The sequence below is a fragment of the Ovis canadensis genome, chromosome 19, assembly GCF_042477335.2.
Source record: "Ovis canadensis isolate MfBH-ARS-UI-01 breed Bighorn chromosome 19, ARS-UI_OviCan_v2, whole genome shotgun sequence".
In the NCBI taxonomy this organism is placed as follows: Eukaryota; Metazoa; Chordata; class Mammalia; order Artiodactyla; family Bovidae; genus Ovis; species Ovis canadensis.
In genome coordinates, this window is record NC_091263.1 from 68669623 (window position 1) to 68690503 (window position 20881).

Sequence of the window (20881 nt, forward strand, 5' to 3'; positions counted from 1 at the left end):
GCCTGTGTGCTTGGGATCCAGGCTCCTCCAAACCCCCGTCTTGGCACTCTGGGCCCCTCCCCTCAGTTTTTTACCTCCCTGAATGGACAGCACGATTACCTTAAGATGATTAGCTAGACCCACTCCACAGTCCAGGTGCAACACGGCCCCCCAGTTGGTGTGACACCCTCCATAATGACTATCCTTGTTGATACCATCTCATCCACGATGGCTGAACCCCTGACATGTCCATTCTTGTTGATTTGACACCTCCCGTATCAATACCTTTCATAATAGCCATCCTCGCGGACAAACACCTTCCTTAATGACTGTCCTCGTTGACATAGGACCTTCCATAATGGCACTCCCCATCCCAGGGGCTGTCCCAGCCCCTCTCGATGAGGAAAGCTTGTGTCTGTCTGGCCCCAAAGAGTTCCTGGAGTGAGTAGCCTTCCTCTGCTGACCTGCTTTACCTCGGGCTACCTGGTTTGCCACAGGAGGCAACTGTGTTGACCTGACCCATGTTCATTTGAGGGAGCTTTGTTCAAAGACTTATTCTCCAAGTCAGGCTATGTGGGTGGATCTTCCCTCCCTCTCCCCTTGCCTTTAAGACTGCTGGAAACGGTAGTAACTACAGTAACCGTGGTGATCATTTCATGATGTATATAAGTCAAATCATTATGCTGTACACCTTAAACTCACACAGTGCTGTTTGTCAATGATATCTCAATAAAACTTGAAGGAAAAAAAATTTACTAAAAAAATTGCTGGAAACAGCAACAACAAAAGGTACTAACCCCCCAGTCCCTAAAACAAGAGGTTTAGACAAAAGGATGTTTTCCAAGTTGGCTGCAGCCCTGGCCCCTGGAATATGATACACCCACGCTCCCCAGTCCTGTCCCGCAGCTGATCAAGAGGTTGCGTCTCTGCAGTTAAGAAACAGATAGACCTGGTGTGTGTGGATTCTTGTTTAACCATCTTCCTGCTAGCTTTTTATCAGAGCAGCTAAAACAACTGGTCTCTGATGGCAAAGGTGATACCACTGGCAAAGGGCTCCAGGGAACACGCAAGAAATGGGAATGTCAGTAACTTCTGAACTTCCGCATGGCAGGGCAGGGAAAGGCCCCTCCTCCTGCTGGCATCCCTGAGCACACACACAGATGGGTTTGTGTTCTGTTTTTTTTGGCCACCCCACGCATCATGTGGGAACCCCCCACCGGAGATTGAACACTCACCCCCTGCAGGGGAAGACTCTTAACCACTGGACCACTAGGAAAGTCCCCAGGTGGTTTTTTTTTTTTTTAACTGTGCTCCTTTGATTCTTCCCCATCTGTCCTTGTGATCCTCAGTGACTTTTAAGGTCGTCGTGACTAACACTTCAAGGTCTGACAAAATGATTATTTTTAATATTTCATAAGATGTTAATGTGATTTACACTGGCCCTGTGGCACTTTAGCATATCATCGTGAATTATGTACAGTGGTCATAAACTCAGTATGTTTGTTTAATTCCGCAGTTACCGAGTGCAAAGTCTCTTACTATGCAGCTTTCTCTCCCTGTGTAAACTCTTTGAAATCATCCTTCCACTCTGTACAGTTCCATTCAGTCTGGAGTTAAATGTTAAAGCTCAGGTCTTAGGGTGGCAAGAAGCTTTAAAATGGCCATGATCTCAGAGGGGTCTACACATAGATGTGTTTGTTTACTCCAGACTGTGGTCCAAACACTTTCCTGGTGGCTCAGTGGTAAAGAATCCGCGGTAAAGAACCCAGGAGACCTGGGCTTTGATCCCTGGGTCAAGAAGATTGCCTGGAGAAGGGTGTGGCAACCCGCTCCAGTATCCTTACCTGGAGAATCCCATGGACAGAGCAGCCTGGTGGGCTGCAGTCCATGAGGTCACAGAGTCGGACAAGATGGAGCACGTACGATATCCAAACAGAGCTCACTGCCTAGTTATGTGTCTCTAAGATACATCTTCGTATACGGTGTGTGTCTTTGATCATAAGAGGGAAAGACACAACAGAAGGATTTAGATGGCCCCCTGCAAACCCATCTCCACTTAAAAACAAATAATTCAAAGCACAAGCCGTGGAAACAGCCTATCGTTAGTATCTGCATTGGAGAATCATCTACTTTAGAAAATGTACATGCATCACTGCATATAAACTTCTCTCCTAAGGAATTCAGGATTTAAGAGGAGGACATGAATGCGTGGACACAACGGTCCTCTGTTTTGCTAAACAATTCAACCAGTCGGATTGACTGAGAATGCACAAGGTTCCTTTTAACATTGCTCTTTGAAGTTTATTTTATTGTCTCCATGATTGTTCTAAGAGATACGAAAATAGTAAACTAGTTTTTAATGGGAACTGTGGGTCTCTTTCACTGAGCAGGTGGGAACATGATGTCCTTCGAGCTCTGAAGTCTGTGGATGTGACTCCACAGGCTGGGCCCAGCCTTGGGCATCTCTGTATGCCAGCACCTGGCCTGGACCGAGCTCACCATTCCCTGGAGGCACATGGCCGCAGTCAGCCTTCTTACAATGGCAGCACCACCCTTCCAGTCCCAGATGCTTTGGGATCTGTGGGCCCCGGTGCAGATGTGGCTAAGTCTAAGAACTGCACCACCCACAACCAGTCCTGAAAAGGGCACAGAAACGGCGTCAAGCAACCCCGATCACAATGATATGAATCTCTTAAGGGGGTGGACCCCAGCTCCCTGAGTAACGTGCACTTGGCCAAGAAACACGGAAGAAGGGCCTGAAGAAGATGCTGGCCCACAGTGCCAAGGCCAGGAGTGGATGTGCTGAGGCTGTGGAGGCTCTCACGGAGTCCAAGGAGGTCAAGTCCAAGATCCCAAAGGGGCTGCTGCACACTTAGTCAGCCTGCCTGCATTGTTCACCCCTGGCCCAGGAAACATGCTTGTGCCCACATTGCCAAGAGTCTCAGGCTCTGCCAGCCAAAGTCCCGGGCCAAGGCTCACACGAACGCCCAGTCACTGGCAGCTGCGGCTCGTACTCTGGTTCCCAAAGGTGCCCAGACACCTACAAAGGCTCCAGAGTAGAGGCCTGGAGAAGGAAATGGCAACCCGCTCCAGTATGCTTGCCCAGAGAATCCCATGGACAGAGGAGCCTGGCGGGCCACAGCCCATGGGGTCCCAAAGAGTCGGGCGCGACTACAGCGACATGGCACAGCACAGAGGCCAGTGTGAGGACAGGAGGGCGGGCGTGATCCCTCTGCTCTGCTGTCTGCATGGGGCTGGCGTCCTCCTCTGCTGTTTGTACAAATGAGCCCGAGGCAGGATCTGTCAAAAAACAAAACAGCCGCAGCACCAGTTGTCCTTGGGCCCTCCGGGTCTCTTATACGTGCCCTGGCCCTCCTCCTGCGGCTTCTTCATTGCCCTGACCCCTGCCCCCGCCCCACCCAGGGCAGGTCTGGGTCCCAGCTCTACCCTGGTGTGAGGTTGTACTTGGTCACCCCCAGGCCCTTTGTTTATAACTGTGGTCGATGTCCAGTCCTTCCTGGTGTGTTGACTGATGATTGCAGTGTTTAGTGTATGGATTTAAAGTGTGGCCCTGTTCTTTAAGGAGTCTGGGAAGCTCCTGTGCTGGCATTGAAACCGAGTGTGTCGTTTCCAGGAGCTCCAGAGAGCTCTGGTTCCATAGTCCTTCATGTCTCATCACAGAGAAGAATTCAGGGAGAGCAAAGTGATAGATGAGTGAAAGTGTTAGGCGCTCAGTCGTGTCTGATTCTGTGTGACTCTACGGACTGTAACCCTCCTTCTCCAGGAGATCTTCCCAACCCAGGGATCAAACCCCCGTCTCTTGCATTGTAGGCAGATTCTTGACCATCTGAGCCACCAGAGAGGCACCAAAAGTGATAGATAAGAAGTGATTTGTTAGAACAGGATGTGAGGTTTACAAGGGGGATGGGCGAGAAATGCTGTGCCCTGAGAACTTACTGGGCTACAGTCATTAATAATCGAAGGAAAAGTGGGAAGGGGGAAAAGAACTTCTTTTTCTTTCTTGAGTAGACCTTATGCTTCCATCATCAGCTCCTCCTGCAAGCTGAGCAGGGGAGTTTTCTTGTCCCTGCATGGTCAAGCTAGGTCCACAGATTGTTTTTGTGTGTCTGTGCAGAGAGCGTGTCCTAACTTACTGAGCTCACTGGGCAGGATGTGGGGCTCCATGGCGCCATTGTTTCATTGTTTGGGGGCACGTCTTATGCTTCTGCTGTATGGTTCTGCTGCCAAGCAAGCCTGCTTGGTTTTGTGGTTAAGCAAACCAACTCTCTTGAGTCATCATTAACTCACAGGGGTCTCCATATTTTTCCTACTTATAATCCCCTAGTGGGAGTAACTATTTAATGACCTGTTTTGTCCCTTCACTCTGTCCCTGTCAGAATGGCTGGCGAGTTCTTCAGTTGCTTTTGGGGGCTGAAATGAGGCCCGGTCCTATGGCCTGCCGTCCCTCCAGACTTCCAACAATAGCCCGAAGCATTCCCCAACCCCGGCCCAACCACCACATATGTGCTTAGCCACTCATTTGTGTCTGACTCTGCGACCCCCGTGGACTGTAGCCCGTCAGGCTCCTCTGTCCATGGGATTTTTCAGGCAAGAATACTGGCTTGTGTTGCCATTGCCTTCTCCAGGGGATCTTCCCAACCCAGGGATTGAACCCATATCTCCTGCGTTACAGGCAGATTCTTTACTGCTGAGCCACCTGGGAGGACCCACTCAACTTCTTTGTGGGGATGCTGTGTGTGTGGGCACTTCTTTTTTACTCCCGAGAAAGAGAAAAGATTTGCCCTGTACTGTAAGAGGCTGGTTTTCCCACACCAACCCAGGGAATAAGGTGGGTGGAGTGGCCGGGGGCGGGGGGCGGGGGGGGTGCCTTCTCAATCAGGCCCTGCCTGGTTTCCGAACCAGCAGACGAGGGAGCAGCTTGACAGCTCTGATACCTGGAAGGACAGGTGGGAGTCTCCTACCAGGAGAAGGTATTTCCTCCCCAGCTAACCAGAGGTCTGGGTTGAGATTTGAAAGCCAAGTAGAGAGGAAGGAGATTCGGTAGAGGGGGTTTGGGGAATTCTCCTTAAACATAGGTGTGATTTCGCGCATGAGTCCCACTAACAGTGGCCTTCAGAAGTGAGCCTCTCCAGCCCGGGTTTCTAGAGATGCTTTTCTTCCACGACCTGGCACTAGCCCTGTACACCCAGTGCTTCGTTCCAGAATGATGGCTGCTTTTTGTCTGCCACCAACTCAGCCACTTGCCTCCCATGCCCACAGCCCCTGGGCAAGCCTCACAAAGCCACCCAAGTCTCAACACGCCAGGTTCCCTTTTTTCAGGTCCTTGTCCAGAGTCACTGCCAAAAAGAAAAAAAAAATCACATAGAAGAACCACACCCCAAACATTTTGAATTCTGGGGAACTATCAACCTTCAGTTTAAATTCAGAACCACATTTGCAAATGATTTTGAAACAAAGTGCCTATTTAACTATTTTAAACAAATGCCTGTCCCTTTTGATAGCCTGAAGAGTCTTTAGCAAGCCAGCCGCTCAAAAACGTTTCATTCCATTTCGCTTGACTGTTGGGGAGAGGAGACTGTTGGGGAGAGGAGACTGTTCCCATCCCCAGGCTCCTGGCTGGCCGTGTGTGGAATTCCCTGGGCAGGGCTGGGTCTGCCGTGAGCCAGTGTTCCTGTGCTGGGCTCCAATGTCAGGCTGCTCAGGCTGCAACCTGGCCCTGCCTCTTACTAATCACATGTGCCTGGGCAAGTTCCTTGACCTCTCTGAGCCTCGGCTTTGTCATCTTTAAAGTGCAGGTTAATGTTAGAACCTGCTCCGTGGGGTGGCTGTGGGCATTTTATCAAGTGCAAGCACAGAGCCTGCGCGTATTAAGTACTCAGTGTTATTCTGAACGCTGGCCTGGTATCTAGACTCCAAAGGCGTCCCATCCAAGAAAGACTGGTTAGTTTGTGAAACAGCAGTTTGCCTTGTGGTCCTTTTGTGAATGTGGGAAAGTAACTATTTCCAGGCCGGAAGATGGCTGATCTTCCTGCTGTTGGTGAGACTTCCCCTTGGTTTGCCAGTCCGTGAACAGACCTGGCCAAGGCCGTGCCAAAGAGATTTAGGGTGGCTACACCAGTTTTTCCTCCACAGCCTGCAGGCCGTGCAGCCCCAGGTCCACTGGATTAATAACACTTCAACTTCGGTGGTGTGAGAGTCTGGCACTCGCTCCCAAAACAGGCCCTGTTCTGATGGGTTGTGTTGGTACCCATGCTCAGGCCCTTGGTGTCAGCCAATGATTACACGAACTTGGTCACAAGTCTTCCTCCCCTCCTGTTGGTTGATTCCACCAGCTTTGGCAACTTCCGGGAGGACAGCTCAATGTGGTACCCTGCGGGGTGGGGAGGGCAAGTGTACAGAGGTCAAACCAGAATCTCCCAGTTGCCTCCTGAGCTCAGCAGACAGGGACATGAGGTCACTTCTCTGAGCCTCAAAGGGATGCTGAATTTGAATGAATCAACACACGTGGAAAGACCTTAATAATAGTTGGGCAGGGCTAGGCCAGGGCAGCGGAGGTGTGGAAAATGTAAGGAAGCATTCACCCTTGCACAACCCCAAGTGTGATGGTTTGCCCCTAGGCACCTTACCTGCTCTGCCCTCTCCCAGCCCAGCCCAGCCAGGACTCTGGGCTCTAGACTGAGAGCCAAGCTGCTGCAGCAGTTGTTTCTCTACGTCACACCCTCAACAACACCCCACGAGTACTGCCCCAGTAGTTATAATGTGCTCTCTGTCATTACTAATATCAACAATAATATCATTGATTGACTTCCTGGCACCGTTCTAAGCAATTCACAGGTACTTTCTCATTTAGCCCTTACAACTATTCCATTATTATGCCCCTTTGCAGGGAGGAAAAGTAAGACACAGAGAAGGTAAGGAGTTTGTCTAGCGGGACGAAGCTGGTAAGTGGTACCAAGCCAGGAATTGATCCCAGGCAGTCAGATTCTAGCATCCAAGCTTTTCACCACGACACACAGCTGCCAAGGTATCCTGGTCCCACTGGGTGACTGGGTGAAGCCCGAACTCCGTGGCAACAACCAAGCCCTTCCCAGCCTGACCCCTGCCTCTGTCTCCAGCCTCCTCGACCCACTCTCTAGGCAAACCAGAGTCCCTGGAGTGGCTACAAAGAAGGTCTTCTTCACACCTGTGATGCTGCACCTGCCTTGCCCTCCACCTATCCTTCCTGACACCCATTTCTCTGCAGGCAAACTCCTTACTCATTTTTCTCAACTCCGCTCTTGAGTCTGCTCTGTGAAGTCTTCCTTGACCACCCCCAGACAGTTCATAGCTGACCTCAGCATCTTCAGAGTACCTTGACCTTCCTTGGTGCCCTCAAGTTGCTCACTATCTGGTGGGGTCACATAGGGCAGACAGACAGGCAAACTCAGTTCTGTGAATTCAGCAATTGCCTCCCATAAAGCAGGGGTCCTCAACCTCCAATATCTAACGCCTGATGACCCGAGGGGGAGCTGATGTAATAATGATAGAAATAAGTGCACAATAAGCGTAACGCACTGGAAGTATCCCCAAACCATCCCCCTCGCCTCACCCCCAGCCGTAGGAAAATTGTCTTCCACGAGGCTGGTCCCCCGTGTGGAAAAAGGTTGGGGACTGCGGCCCTGAGGGGTAGAGGCGGGAGGAATCGTGGGAATGGTGTGACCTGTGGGGTGGGTGTGGGGGTGGGAGGGTGAACCACGTGCCTTCTGCTGGTGTCTCTTCCTCTGCCTCTTGTGCTGTGAGCGTCTACAGTCTAACAAGCTGAATTTTGCAAACCTGGCCCCTAAAATCAAATCATCACTTTATTTGATGCTCAGCCAGCAAAGCATGGGTCTGCTCTGTGGGGGAGCAGACTCCAGCCATCAGCCCCGTGCACCCACTGAGAGAAAGATGTGGGTCTGCAGTGGGATATTTTCCCTAAAGAGGACAGGGCTGTTTCCCCAGAAGCGATCATCTCCTTGTGGGCTTGCCTGGGAATCTGACTCCCATGCGGGCTGCAACTGATCAGTCACGCTGATTCACAGTCGTACCGCCTGGCTCCTGTGTCCAAGTTCCCAACCTGGGCATTTCGTATGTGTCTCCTGGCGCCCGGGCTGAGCCCAGACCCTGGCCGGGAGCCGTTCTGTTCATCTTCGTTGGACAGAGAGAGTGGATGAGAGCAGAGTCTCCCAGGAAACCACACCCAGAGGCAGCAGATTCTGACCCATCTAAGAAACTGTAAATCACATTTGGCAGTCTTTTAACCTGTACTGGCCACATCTGGGAACAGATAACTTCCTGGTGTTTCCCTGGTGAATCCCCTTCCTTGCATCTGCCTCCCTTACAAAGACGGAGGCTGGCAGGGAGAAGGAGTAACAGGGGCATCTGTATAATATCCTGTGATAGGTGACTAATGAATGGTGAATAATGAATGGTGGTGATTAAAACAATTGGAAATTCCCGCCCGAGGAGCTGCTGGTGAGGCAGAAACTCCGCAAGGCATCCTAATAAGGAGAGGTCAGAAGGCAGGGGAGCTGAAGACGAGAGCTGTGACTCACGTGCCCACGTGTGGTGCCTGCAAGCTCTCCAGCCGGCCTCCCACGCGCTGCTAACGTAAGGGTCGCCTTGGATTTCTTTCAGCCCCGTGAGCTCTCGAAATCACACTGGAATCTGGAGCTTTGTCTGGGTTCCGGTGAACTTGGGTAATAGATCTTTAAAAATAACCAGACCAACGAAATACCAAGTTCCTGGGGAGACAAAAGAAAGAGATGCTGAAGAAGAAGACGCCTACCTATTTTCTTTAAGTCACAGAGCATTTATCAAGCACTCAGATGTGCCAGCGTGACTGGTGGGGGTTGGCTGGGGGTCGTGGTAGGAGGTTGAGATTGCTTCTACAGGGTTGAAATTTTCTTTTCAAGGAATGACAAATGGTGGGGAGTGGGCAAGAGGGAAGATGTGCAAGCAAGGTGTCCTTCTCAAACTCTAAGCGTTTGTGATAAATGAGTTATAAGTTATTTTACTCAAGCCGGGGATGGGGGTGGGGGGTGGGGGGTGGGATCTCTCTGCTACTTTTATGATAGTGAAATAAAAGTGAAAATTGAAAGTTAGCTGCACAGTCCTGTCCGACTCTTTGAATCCCACGGACTGTAGCCTGCCTGGCTCCTCTGTCTATGGCGTTCTCCAGGCAAGAGTACTGGAATGGGTTGCCATTAAAAATGCCACGGACAGAGGAATCTGTCGGGCTACAGTCCAGAGGGTGGCAAAGAGTTGGACTCGCCTGAGCGATTGAGCGCAACACGCAAGGGGTTAGTATTGGTGAGGGGCTGAGTAAAGAGGGTCTAGGTTTCAAGTATATACATGCTTGAATCATTATCTTCTCCCTCTGGCTGTCCCCCTCCAGCTGGTATGTTAATCACTGAGGAGGAGGAGGGGGCGGAGCAGTCGAAAATGACAGTCCAGTGAAAATGTGGCCTTGGCTACATGAAAACAGATATAATAAGAGATCCCTCCTTCTGCAAAGGCAGGTAAGGCCTTCAGTGTTGCCTGGGCTCCGACCCATGGTTGGATGGCATCACTGACTTGATGGACATGAGTTTGAGTAAGCTCCGGGAATTGGTGATGGACAGGGAAGCATGGCATGCTGCTGTCTATGGGGTCGCAAAGAGTTGGGCACGACTGAACTGAACTGAACTGGGCTCTGGACCATGGGGATCCTCTGGTCTGGGGCACTGAAGGAGAGGGATGAACTAGGGCCTGACCGTAGAGCATTCCAGGTTGTTCATCTCAAAGTCAGGGCAGAGAAACATGGTTAGATGTTAAAAGTCCACCCAAGGGAGTCATTTAACTCATCTAACAAGGCTCCATCTGCTTTTTATTTCCAAAATGAGTTTGGATGAAAATCTGGGTTATGTAGACCCCAAAATAAAGCAACAACAGAAGTTGCATCAGCAGTTCATTAAGGAAGAACTGGCATACTCAATCATTAGCATTGGGACATTTGGCTTTCCATCTGGAGAAAAAGTAAATGAAAGGGAATCCCTACCTCCTACTGTTGGGGTTTAAAAAAAGAGACAAAGTTTCCAGTTCAGACTCCCAGGTCCCACAAAGGCCCTATTCTGACTTAGAACTTTATCATTTTTAAAGCCCTTCACAGATCATTTAGTCTAGACTATTAACCCCCAGGGGACACGGACTCTGGCTGCTTCTATTAAATCATTCGCACCGAGGATGGTCCCTAGAACGTAGCTGTTGTTGTTCAGTCACTCAATCATGTCCAACTCTTTGCCACTCCGTGGATTCAGCACGACAGGCCTCCCTGGCCTTCACCATCTCCCGGAGCTTGCTCAGACTCATGTCCATTGAGTCGGTGATGCCATCCAACCATCTCGTCCTCTGTTGCCCTCTTCCTCTCCTGCCCTCAATCTTTCCCAGCGTCAGGGTCTTTTCCGATGAGTCAGTTCTTTGCATCAGGTGGCCAAAGTATTGGAGCTTCAGCTTCAGCATCAGTCCTTCCAATGAATATTCAGGGTTGATTTCCTTTAGGATTGACTGGTTTGATCTCCTCGCAGTCCAAGGGACTCTCAAGGGTCTTCTCCAGCACCACAGTTCGAAAGCATCTATTCTTTGGCACTTCTTTATGGTCCAACTCTCACATCCGTACATGAGTACTGGAAAAACCATAGCTTTGACTAGTTGGACCTTTGTCATGTGACTCTAGAAAACGTTGGAATGAATAGGTGACTTCAAAGAATTTAAAAGAAAAAACAGTGAACTTCTGAAAGAGCTCATACATTTTTTTTTGGCTGTCATTGATAATGAGGTAGATAGTCATATACGCAGAGTTATTTGGGGTACTGCTGAAAAGCAGGAGAGAGGATTTGAGTAGAGAAATGTTAGTGAGATCAGCCTTTTCTCCTCAAGATTTAATTTAAAGCTATATGAAATTATTACACTTACCTTGGGAGAAACTCAGCCCACCTCAAAATATTATTAAACCATATTTTAACTGTGGTCATGATTATTCTTCTTTCCATTTATTAAGTGCCTACTTTGTGCAGAAACACAGTCTTTCTAACACATTTCCCCTCTTTTTTTCCCTCAAATTTATTAAGGCATAGCTTACACATAATAAACTTTACCAATTTCAAGTTTTGATGACTTTTGGCATTTGTGTGCCACCTATAATCACCATCATGGTCAAGATACAGAACAGTTACTTCATCCTACACTGTCTCCTCTGCCCTCTTTGTTTCCATCCCCTCCTCCCACCTCCAATCTTAGGGAACCACTGATCTGCTTAGGGTCTAACAGTCAATTAAAGTAGCAGTAATCAGGAATTCCCTGGAGGTCCAGTGGTTAGGACACTGCCCTTCCACTGCAGGGGGCCCCAAGTTCAATCCCTGGTCAGGGAACTGAGATCCCACAAGCTTCAAGGCATGGTAAAAAAACCAAACAAGCCCCCAAAAGAGTAATTGTAAGAGTCAAGAATTTTTGAAGATTTTTACCAAAGAGGAGAAATGAGAAAGAAATTGGTAACCTAGCCAGCCAGACTGCAGCCTTGAGACAAATCGCAGCTTCACTGCACAATGAGTTAGCCCCCCTGGAGGCCCAGGGTTGGGGGCCACAAAGACTGGGTGCTCCAAGAATTCTTTTTTTTTTTTTGTACAAATAACATGGTGAAACCTTTTTTTGTGATTACAGAAAAAGAAGGCAAAGGTTTATGTATTCAGTTCAGATATACATCTGCCCACTGGGTTTCTGATCATGCATCTGGACTCATTTTTAAAATATTTCTTTTTAAACATTTTTATTTATTTGGCTGTACCAGATCTTCATTGTGGTTTGTGGGATCTAGTTCCCCAACCAGGGATTGAACCCAGACCCCCTGCGTTGGGAGCATGGAGCCCTAGCCACTGGACCACCAGGCACGTCCCTGGACCCGTTTTTAATCTAGTGTCTTAAAGAACCCCTGGACCTTCCCCCCTCTCTCAGAAGATTCTCAAAGGCCATGCTGCTTGAAGATGAAGCACTAAGTAAAGAAACTTCTGCCTCAGAGGATGTTTTCTTTTTCTGAAGCTGTTAATCATAAAGCTCAGAGTCCCTGATTTACAAGGAACTAAAGAGTCCCACTAAGATTTATAGCCCAAACTGAAGCACAGAAATGGTGGGAAGTCTATGAGAAACTAAACGGCGCAAAGACAAGGATGTGGAGATTTTATGCGGTGCTGTCAGGCGGGTCGTCAATTCTCCTCCATGAGGGCACCCAGCAGGCACTGCTTGGGTCCCAAGGCTGTCACTGAGGAAGACAGGCAAGCTCCTGCTGCCCTCTGGGAGGCAGCGGCTCGCGTTCTGGTCTCGGGAGGTGGGAATGAGTAACGTGGGTCCTCTCAGAGGATGAACAAACAGCAGGGGCAGGACGGCTGGGTTGGGGTGGGGTGCACACTTTGGGTAATGGTCACGGACAGCTCTGAGGAGCTGATCTTTGAGCTGAGACCCCCAAAACAAAAAGGAACCAGCTTTTGCTAGAGAAAGAGCATTATAAAAACCAGGACCAGCACATGCAAAGGCCCTGAGGTAGCAAAGAGGCTTGTGTTCAGGAAAAAGGGCAAAAGTAGCCCGTGCTCAGTGGCCAAGGTGGAGACAGATGGGAGCTGAGGGTAGAGGGATGAGAAGCCCTGCTCCAAAATATGCAAAACCTGAGCCCCCTTGGAAACAAAGTAGCGAAGCCAGCTGTGCCGGAGACAGGTGTCAGGCTGGGCGGTAGTTGGGAAAGCTTACATTGGCAAAATCACTTCTTGTTTCCTTGGATACTGATCATAGATGCGCTGCCTGGGAAGGTAGAGCTAGTCTAGCCCAACCTCCTCATTTTACAAAGGAAGGAACAGAGGCCCAGAGGGTAAAGTTCTTCCCTCATAACCTCGAGGAAATATTTGCAGTTCATTATTGTTACCGAACGGATTGGGGAGGGGGGGAGGTGGCGGGGAGTCCAGCAGCTTGCTGCTCAAAAGGCAATAAACAGGCCAGGTTGGTGGAAAGGAAAGTTTGTTTTATTTCAGGTGGCAGCAACTGTAGGGGGAGGGTGGCAGACATCTGTGCAAAAGCCAACCCCCCTCCCCCAGCCGACAAGCAAGGGGTGAGAGCATTTATAGACAGAGTCGGGGGTGGGGGGCTACATGCAGAAACAGCACAGTCATCTCTTAACAGCTTCAGATTGGTCATCAGTGGTCCGCCTAGCATCATCTTGGTTGTTGTATGTACAGTTAATCTTCAGTTGCGGGTTGCACTGGTTCCCATTTCTTTGCGGTCAGTTCTCAGAATTGTGGCAGCTCAAGTCCTGGGTACAGTCTGGTCAGCGTGTAGTTAACTTCTCCACCTGGTGCTTTGGTATCTATAAGACAGCTCTCAGGATACACTCAGAATATTGAGAAAGGACTAAAGGTTCTTGGCTGTGCTTAACGACTACATTAATATTTAGTCTTCTTTGACTGTTTTCCTTGGTTTCAGCATTTCTCACTTCTCTGATGAAACTTATTCTTTGACTCAAGTTTGACTAAAGGCAACAGGCAGGCAGAGGCCATGGTGTGTGGGGGGCTGGCACAAGGACCATATGGTCCTGCTCTGTTTCATTATCTCAGATTGAGAGATCAGTTTCCACCCCCCGTACAAAGAGCTGCTGGCGGGTGAGCCTGGCATAGAGTGAATGAGGGGGAGGGGGTTCAGAGGAGGTTGACAAAAATCCAGATGTTTGATGGTACACAGCAACTGAGAGGTGGGAACACATGTGCCCTGAGTAGGAGAAGTGAGCACAGCTCTTGAGCAGGCTTGCAGCTCTGGGAAAATGAAGTCACGTGGTTGGTCAAAAACTGGAAAGAACTCCATTGTCACTGAATGGGTGCCCAGATGAATAGACTGCAGTCTCTCCAGACAGTGGAATACTATGCAGCAATGAAAAGAAACAAACTGCAGATCCATGCAGTAACGTGGGTGACCCTCAGATACACTGAGCAAAAGCAGCCAGCTGCTGTTTTGCGGGAAAGTCTAGGTCAGGCAAAACTAATTGATAGTTTTCTGGGGCCAGGAGTGGAGGTCGGTGGCTAAGTGCACCGAGGGAGCTTCTGTGGATGATGGACATTTTTATATCTTAATCGCGGTGGCATACACACGTATACACAGTTGTCAAAAGTCTTTTAGGCCTTTCTTAGTGTCTGTAAATTATGTCTCAATAAATTTGATTCTAAAAATTTTAGAAAGGAAAGGGGAAGGTAAAGCTTTTGGTTAAACTGCTGTTCACTGGCTAAACGGTTATGGAGCACCTCTTGTGCGTGTGAACAAGGTGCCATAACAGGTGCCAAGCGGCTGTTTGTGCCAAACATGGTGGGGCAGAGGACTGACGAGCCCCATGGTTCCCTCCTCCAGAAGACTGTCCCTCCATTCTCTGTACCCAGCCCAGCAGCCACCCAGAGACCACAGTCAGCACCCAAGTCCAGGAAGGAACAGAGATCACTCAGGAGAAAAAGAGCTCTTCCTTTTGGCCTGGGAGGACCTAAATATCCCTCAAGCAGAGGGAATGGGAAGGAGATGGGACTGGTTCATCCTGACCCGGATGCACCCACCTCTCTGTTTAGTAACCAACCCCCGTCTGTCTTGCTTGATACAGTTTGCTCACATAATTTTGCTGAGCGCCAGTCTGAGGTCTGAGCAATGTTTGGCTCTGACTTGCCAAGTTCATCGATCAATATGTTTATATCTAATTTCCTCAAGTTTGCCCAGCCTCCACTACTGTGTATATGTGTGCACAGGGCATATGAGTGGACAGCAGCTTTTTACAGATAAACATGTGTCTCTACAGAAAGACAGTTTCTATGTGTGGACTTTTACCTACAGTTGTACTGTGAAGAGATATGGCGGTTTCTATTTAATATCGCACAGATAGGGGTATCTGAACACATACTGCTCTGGACACCTAGAACATGGTGTAGTGCTTTTAATTTTTCGAGAAATGAATGAGCCACATCAGAGATGAACATCAGGGCCTAGTCCACAGTGGTCGGGTTCTTCTCTGCAGGTAAGGATGGTACTGTCATTTGGTATCACCCCGCTTCTCAGACCTGGAGGAAGGAATAAAAGGGTTCAGAAGACCATCCTCCTGGACCAGCTGAGGGGACGGCAGCAGGTAGGCAGCCCTAGTTCATCCTCTTCATTCTATTATTTTTCTTCCTTCTTTCTGAAGCTTATGAGATTGATCTGCCACGTGGAAGCGGCATCACAGTCCTCCTAAAGCCTGGGACCCAGGCTCTGCCAGCAAAACTCTGTTACATCATGGCTAAAAGATGGGAAACCACTCTGTCCATCAAAGCTGGAGAGAAAAAGGTCTTTTCCTTTAGCTGCCAGGATCCACATAATTACTTCGTTATCGAGATCCAAAAGAACATTGGTAAGTACGTACTCGTGGACTCTGGCCTCCCTATCTCTTCTTTCCAAGCTAACCCAGCCTCTACTGCTAGAGAGGTGAGACCTGTCCTGAAATTCTGCACTCTCTTTAGCTTGTATGTGACCAGTGACAGTCCTAAGCGTTTTGCATGGTTTCAGGGTTTGTTTGTTTGTTTTCATTTAATCCTCAAAGCAGCCCTAAGAGAAGTTCTCAAAGGAAGTCACTTGCCTAAGATGGCACAGCTGGTGTGTCTTAGCAAGACAGGAACCCCAAGTATTTGGGAATTCTGGGTCCAGAGTGTCTGCCTGTGGCTGCTATGCCACAATGTCTCATAGCAGAGCTATGGATCCTCGGGTGATGCTCTGTCTGATGTGCTAAAAACATCTGGCTGAGCAGGAGCGGAAGTCAAGGGAGCTGGAGGACAGAGGAATTGGAAGATTGAGGAACTGAGAGTGGGGCAGTGGATCCAGTAGTTACAATGGGAAAAAACCAGCAGCTTTGCCGAGGGACCTGGTTTGACTTCAAGTGCCAGGGCGACTGATCATGTGCCTTGATTGCACGGCTTCATATAAGTTACCTACCTGCTTTGCGATCTCGTTTTCTAGTCTGTAAAACGAGAGTCATTGTACCAACCAATAGGGATGTTTTCGGGATGAAATAAAATAATGGATTGAGGTGTATGACATACTGGCATTCAATAAACTACAGATACTTGGCATTATTAATGATAAGTCGAGTTTGGGATAGGAGATTGACGTAAGAAATACTAATCAGGCAGAAAGAATTAAAGGTATACTTTCCCAATTATTTTAAGGTGGCATGCCAATGAGATATTAACAGCAAGGAGAACACTATTTTGACATAATCAGAGTCATACTCAGAAAACTTCTTCACCTTTAACTGAAAATAGATGAATTGGAATAGATCATGAAGGAAGAAGAAGAAAATAAACCTTGAGAAGAAGGAATTCATAAAAAGAGAAATTCAAGTACTTAAAAGCAGTTTTAAAAATTATGTTTATGGACTTGCCTGGTGGTCCAGTGGTTAAGAAGCCGCCTGCCAATGCAGGGACACAGGTTCAATCTCTAGTTCAACTGAGCCCATGTCCCACAACTGCTGAGCCCGCGCTCCACAACAAGAGAAAACCCGGCAATGAGAAGCCTGTGTGCAGCTAGAGAGTAGCCCCCACTCAACACATAGCAGTGGAGACCCAGTGCAGCCAAACTGAAGTGTCCATAACCAAAGCCGAAACCTGGTTCTTTGTAAAGGCCAATTAAATAGACAAATCTCAGACTAGTCTTCAGGAAAGAAGAAAGAGAAATTGCAAATATGTAACAGTGAATGTATACATATGGATTTAATGACATATAGAAAGCAGATTGCTGAAACTGTAAGAGACTGATAATAATTGTGAAAATCTGAATGACAAAATGATTTCCAGGGAAAATTTACCGGGCCAGATTGACTCAAAGAAAGGGAGGATATGTGAATAAATATATAATCAAGGAGGAGCCTGGAAAAAATCTCCAATGTGAAGGAGAAAGGGTTTGGGTTTGGCAGAGGTGGTTTCACAGAAGTGTCCTATAAAACTCCAGGTAGCAGATAATTTCTGTGATATTTAAACAATTCCAAAGGAAGGTTGACAAACCTTTTTTTTGTAAAAGGCCAGGGAGTAAATATCTTAGACGTTCTATGCCAGATGGTGTCTGTTACAACTCCCCCGCTCTGCTATGATAGCACAAAATCAGCCATAGACAATAGGTAAACAAATGGGCAATGAACATGCCTTGTTTATTTACAAGAACAGATGTTTGACTGGATTGGGCCTATGAGCTGTGGTTTGTCAAACCCCATTCTAGAACGTTGAAAGAGGTGAAATTTCACAGTTTATTTTCTAAGGTCCTTAAAACCCTGATGTCAAACTCTTCCACTGCATAAAAAGAAAATAGACTAATCTCTTATGAATATGCTTTGCCTCCAAAATCCTAAGTAAAATAGAAGTATATCAGATCCAAAAATTGCATGGAAAGACCAAAGCAACAAGAGCAGGAGGACTTGTTGGAAGACAGGATAGTTCTAACCATTAGCCAGTCAGCTCAGTGTACTGCACCATGTGAGTATGTGAAAGGGAAGAACTGCAGTTGATTTTTTTTTTTTCAGTTGTGTTTATTTATTTTTGGCTGTGCTGGGTCGTCATTGCTGAGCATGGGTTATCTCAAGTTTCAGAGTGTGAGGGCCACTCTTGATTGCGATGTTCGGGCTTCTCATTGCAGTGTCTTTTCTTGTTGCAGAGCACAGGCTGTAGGCACATGGGGTCAGTGGTTTTGGCTGATGGGTTAGTTGCCTTGTAGCATGTGGAATCTTCCCAGACCAAGGTTCGAACCCATGTTCCCTGCATTGGCAGATGGAGTCTTAACCACTAGACCACCAGGGAGGCCCACACTTGATCATCTTAATAGATGATTTTAAATGATTTTAATAAAATGCTCTGGCATGCATGCTCAGTCACTTCAGTCACGCCCGACTCTTTGCAGTGCTATGGACTATAGCCTACCAGGCTCCTCTGTCCATGGATTCTCCAGGCAAGAATACTGGAGAGGGATGCCATGCTCTCCCCCAGGGGATCTTCCCAACCCCGGAGTCAAACCTACCTCTTTGGCATTGCAGGCTTCGTTACCGCTGAGCCAACAGGGAAGCCCAAAAACACTCTTAGTAAAGCAGAAATAGAGGAATGTTTTCTTAATCCAATAAATTGTATTCATCAAAAACCAATAGCAGAGACTTCCTGGTGATCCTGTGGTTAAGACTCTATGCTTCCACTGCAGAGGGCGTGGATTTGATCCCTGATAGGGGAAGTTCCGCTTGCGGCACAGTGTGGCCAAAAAAAAAGAAATAACAAGTATATTTAACATCAGACATAGAAGCATTACCAGGAAAACAAGGAACAACATAAGGATTCCCACTGTGCATGCTTTTGGTCGCCAGTATTCAAAATTTCTGTCTAAGTATTTAGAGATAATCTTAATAAATACATAGGATGTATATGAAGCAAAATATACAATTTTCCTGAAAGACCAAAGAGAAGATGTAAGTAAATGGAGAGATGTTCCCATGTTACTTGATGAAAATCTCAGTAATTTTTGTGTCGTTTCTCCCCAAAATTAATTTATGAGTTTAAGTAAATTACAGTTAAAATGTCAGTGAAGCTTTCACATAGGTGAGGAGACTATTGATATACTTAGAATTCAAAGGGATGGTGTATTGCTATTAAAGAATGAAGGAAATCTATGTATTAATGTTTGACATGGAAAGATACCCCTGGTCGCTTTGTTCCATGCAAAACAATGCAGCTTTCAGTAGGAGAATGGTTTTTATAGTTTATTGCTGTTATTTAGTCCCTAGGTTGTATCTGACTCTTTTTGGACCCCATGGACTGTAGCCCGCCAGTTTCCTCTGTCCATGGGATTTTCCAGGCTAGAATACTGGAGTGGGTTGCCACTTCCTATTCCAGGGGATCTTCCCAAACCAGGGATCGAACCCATGTCTCCTGCTTGAAAGGCAGATTCTTTCTCACTAAACTATACAAGGAAGCCCTTGTATAGTTTAATTTCGCTTTATTAAATACACAGAATCATACAGAGCCTCAAGTCTGGAGGATTAAACACCAAAATGCTATCCTTATATCATTTCTCTAGTGAGAAGGGGAGGGGAACAGCTGACATCCATGGTCTTCTTTCTGTTCCTCCATACTGTCATTTTTTTACAAGCAGGCATTACTTTTATAATCAGTTAAGTCAAGAAAATGACTGCCATCTTGCAAAAAGGAAAAAGATACCATAATCATATCTCACAAGACACATCTCATGAGACTCATCTCACACAGTTTCCCGAATAATAAAGACCCATGCTCGTAGTTTTTGAAAATGATATGAAAATAACATTTTTAGAATTATAAATCTACACACTGGAATCAAGTTCAGTGTTCTGCTTACCTCTGGTTTTTAAAAACCTTTCTGAATAAACATTCTGAAAGTTTCAATGTTTAGCCCCTCTGCTGTCATCCCTCCTTTTTAAAAAAAGAAGCTTAACTTTTATTTTATATTAGATATAACCGATTTACAATGTCATCCCTTCTCGACTGACTCCATTAAAGCTAATAAAAGTAGAAGTCTGTGCAGGGGAACTGAGGTGTGAATCACAACAGAAATGACGCTTCTCCATCCTCTGGATAAGGAATCATTTGAATTATGTAAACCTTTTTACATTGGATGGGGAACTGAAGACTTGGAGCCTCCAAAATCACTGCAGATGGTGATTGCAGCCATGAAATTAAAAGACGCTTACTCCTTGGAAGGAAAGTTATGACCAACCTAGACAGCATAATGAAAAGCAGAGACATTACTTTGCCAACAAAGGTCCATCTAGTCAAAGCTATGGTTTTTCCGGTGGTCATGTATGGATGTGAGAGTTGGATGGTGAAGAAAGCTGAGCGCCGAAGAATTGATGCTTTTGAACTGTGGTGTTGGAGAAGACTCTTGAGAGTCCCTTGGACTGCAAGCAGATCCAACCAGTCCATCCTAAAGGAAATCAATCCTGGGTGTTCATTGGAAGGACTGATGTTGAAGCTGAAACTCCAATACTTTCGCCACCTGATGCGAAGAGCTGACTCATTTGAAAAGACCCTGATGCTGAGAAAGATTGAGGGCAGGAGGAGAAGGGGACGACAGAGGATGAGATGGCTGGATGGCATCACTGACTCAATGGACATGAGTTTGGGTGGACTCCGGGAGTTGGTGATGGACAGGGAGGGCTGGCGTGCTGCAGTCCATGGGGTTGCAAAGAGTCGGACACTACTGAGCCACTGAACTGAACTGAACTGAACTTGTGTGTCCATTCTGAAAACTAAGCTCTTAGCAACACATTAAAAAATGTCCACACAACCTGACAGCTGCAGGGTCACATGACTAGTGGCAGGGCTGTGGCTGAGAGATGGAGCTTTTTTGCTCCAGGTACTTGTTATGGAATTAAGTCAGAAATCATTGCCTTAGTTGGGCTAAGTGATCACGTAAGAACACGGAAGCCAGTAGGAGCCACTCCGAGCCACATGGGAGGTGTAGCTGAAAGGTAGCCCTGGCTGAATACAAACAGTAGAGTTTCTGTGAGCTCCAAAATGTTGATACTATTTTTACCTACACAAAAAACCTGATTTTACCTGCATTTGTCACCTCGTTATCTAACCTTGCTTTATCACTCGAGCAGTGCAGGGGACTGGCAAGAGTGCAAGTCAACAAACAACAGTCTGGGCTTTGGTCCTGGGAGCGTGTGTGCTGTGAGCGCCACACAAGCCACCCGGACCCCAGGGCTCTTTGCAAAAAGTGAGAGGCTTGATGTGCTGGCCTCAGAGGTCCTTGACAGCTTTGAAATTCTCCCATAAAT

The 20881-nt window shown here is 47.4% G+C and overlaps 1 protein-coding gene and 1 pseudogene across 1 annotated transcript in view; both read left to right on the forward strand.

The window, feature by feature from the left end:
- Nucleotides 1-20881, forward strand: part of CDCP1 (CUB domain containing protein 1) — a 59794-nt gene that overhangs the window by 11706 nt on the left and 27207 nt on the right. Inside the window, exon 2 of the mRNA XM_069560891.1 lies at nucleotides 15245-15448. Coding sequence (XP_069416992.1) covers nucleotides 15245-15448 — 204 coding nt within the window. The remainder of the gene's footprint in view (nucleotides 1-15244; nucleotides 15449-20881) is intronic.
- Nucleotides 2449-3039, forward strand: LOC138424782 (large ribosomal subunit protein eL29 pseudogene; annotated as a pseudogene).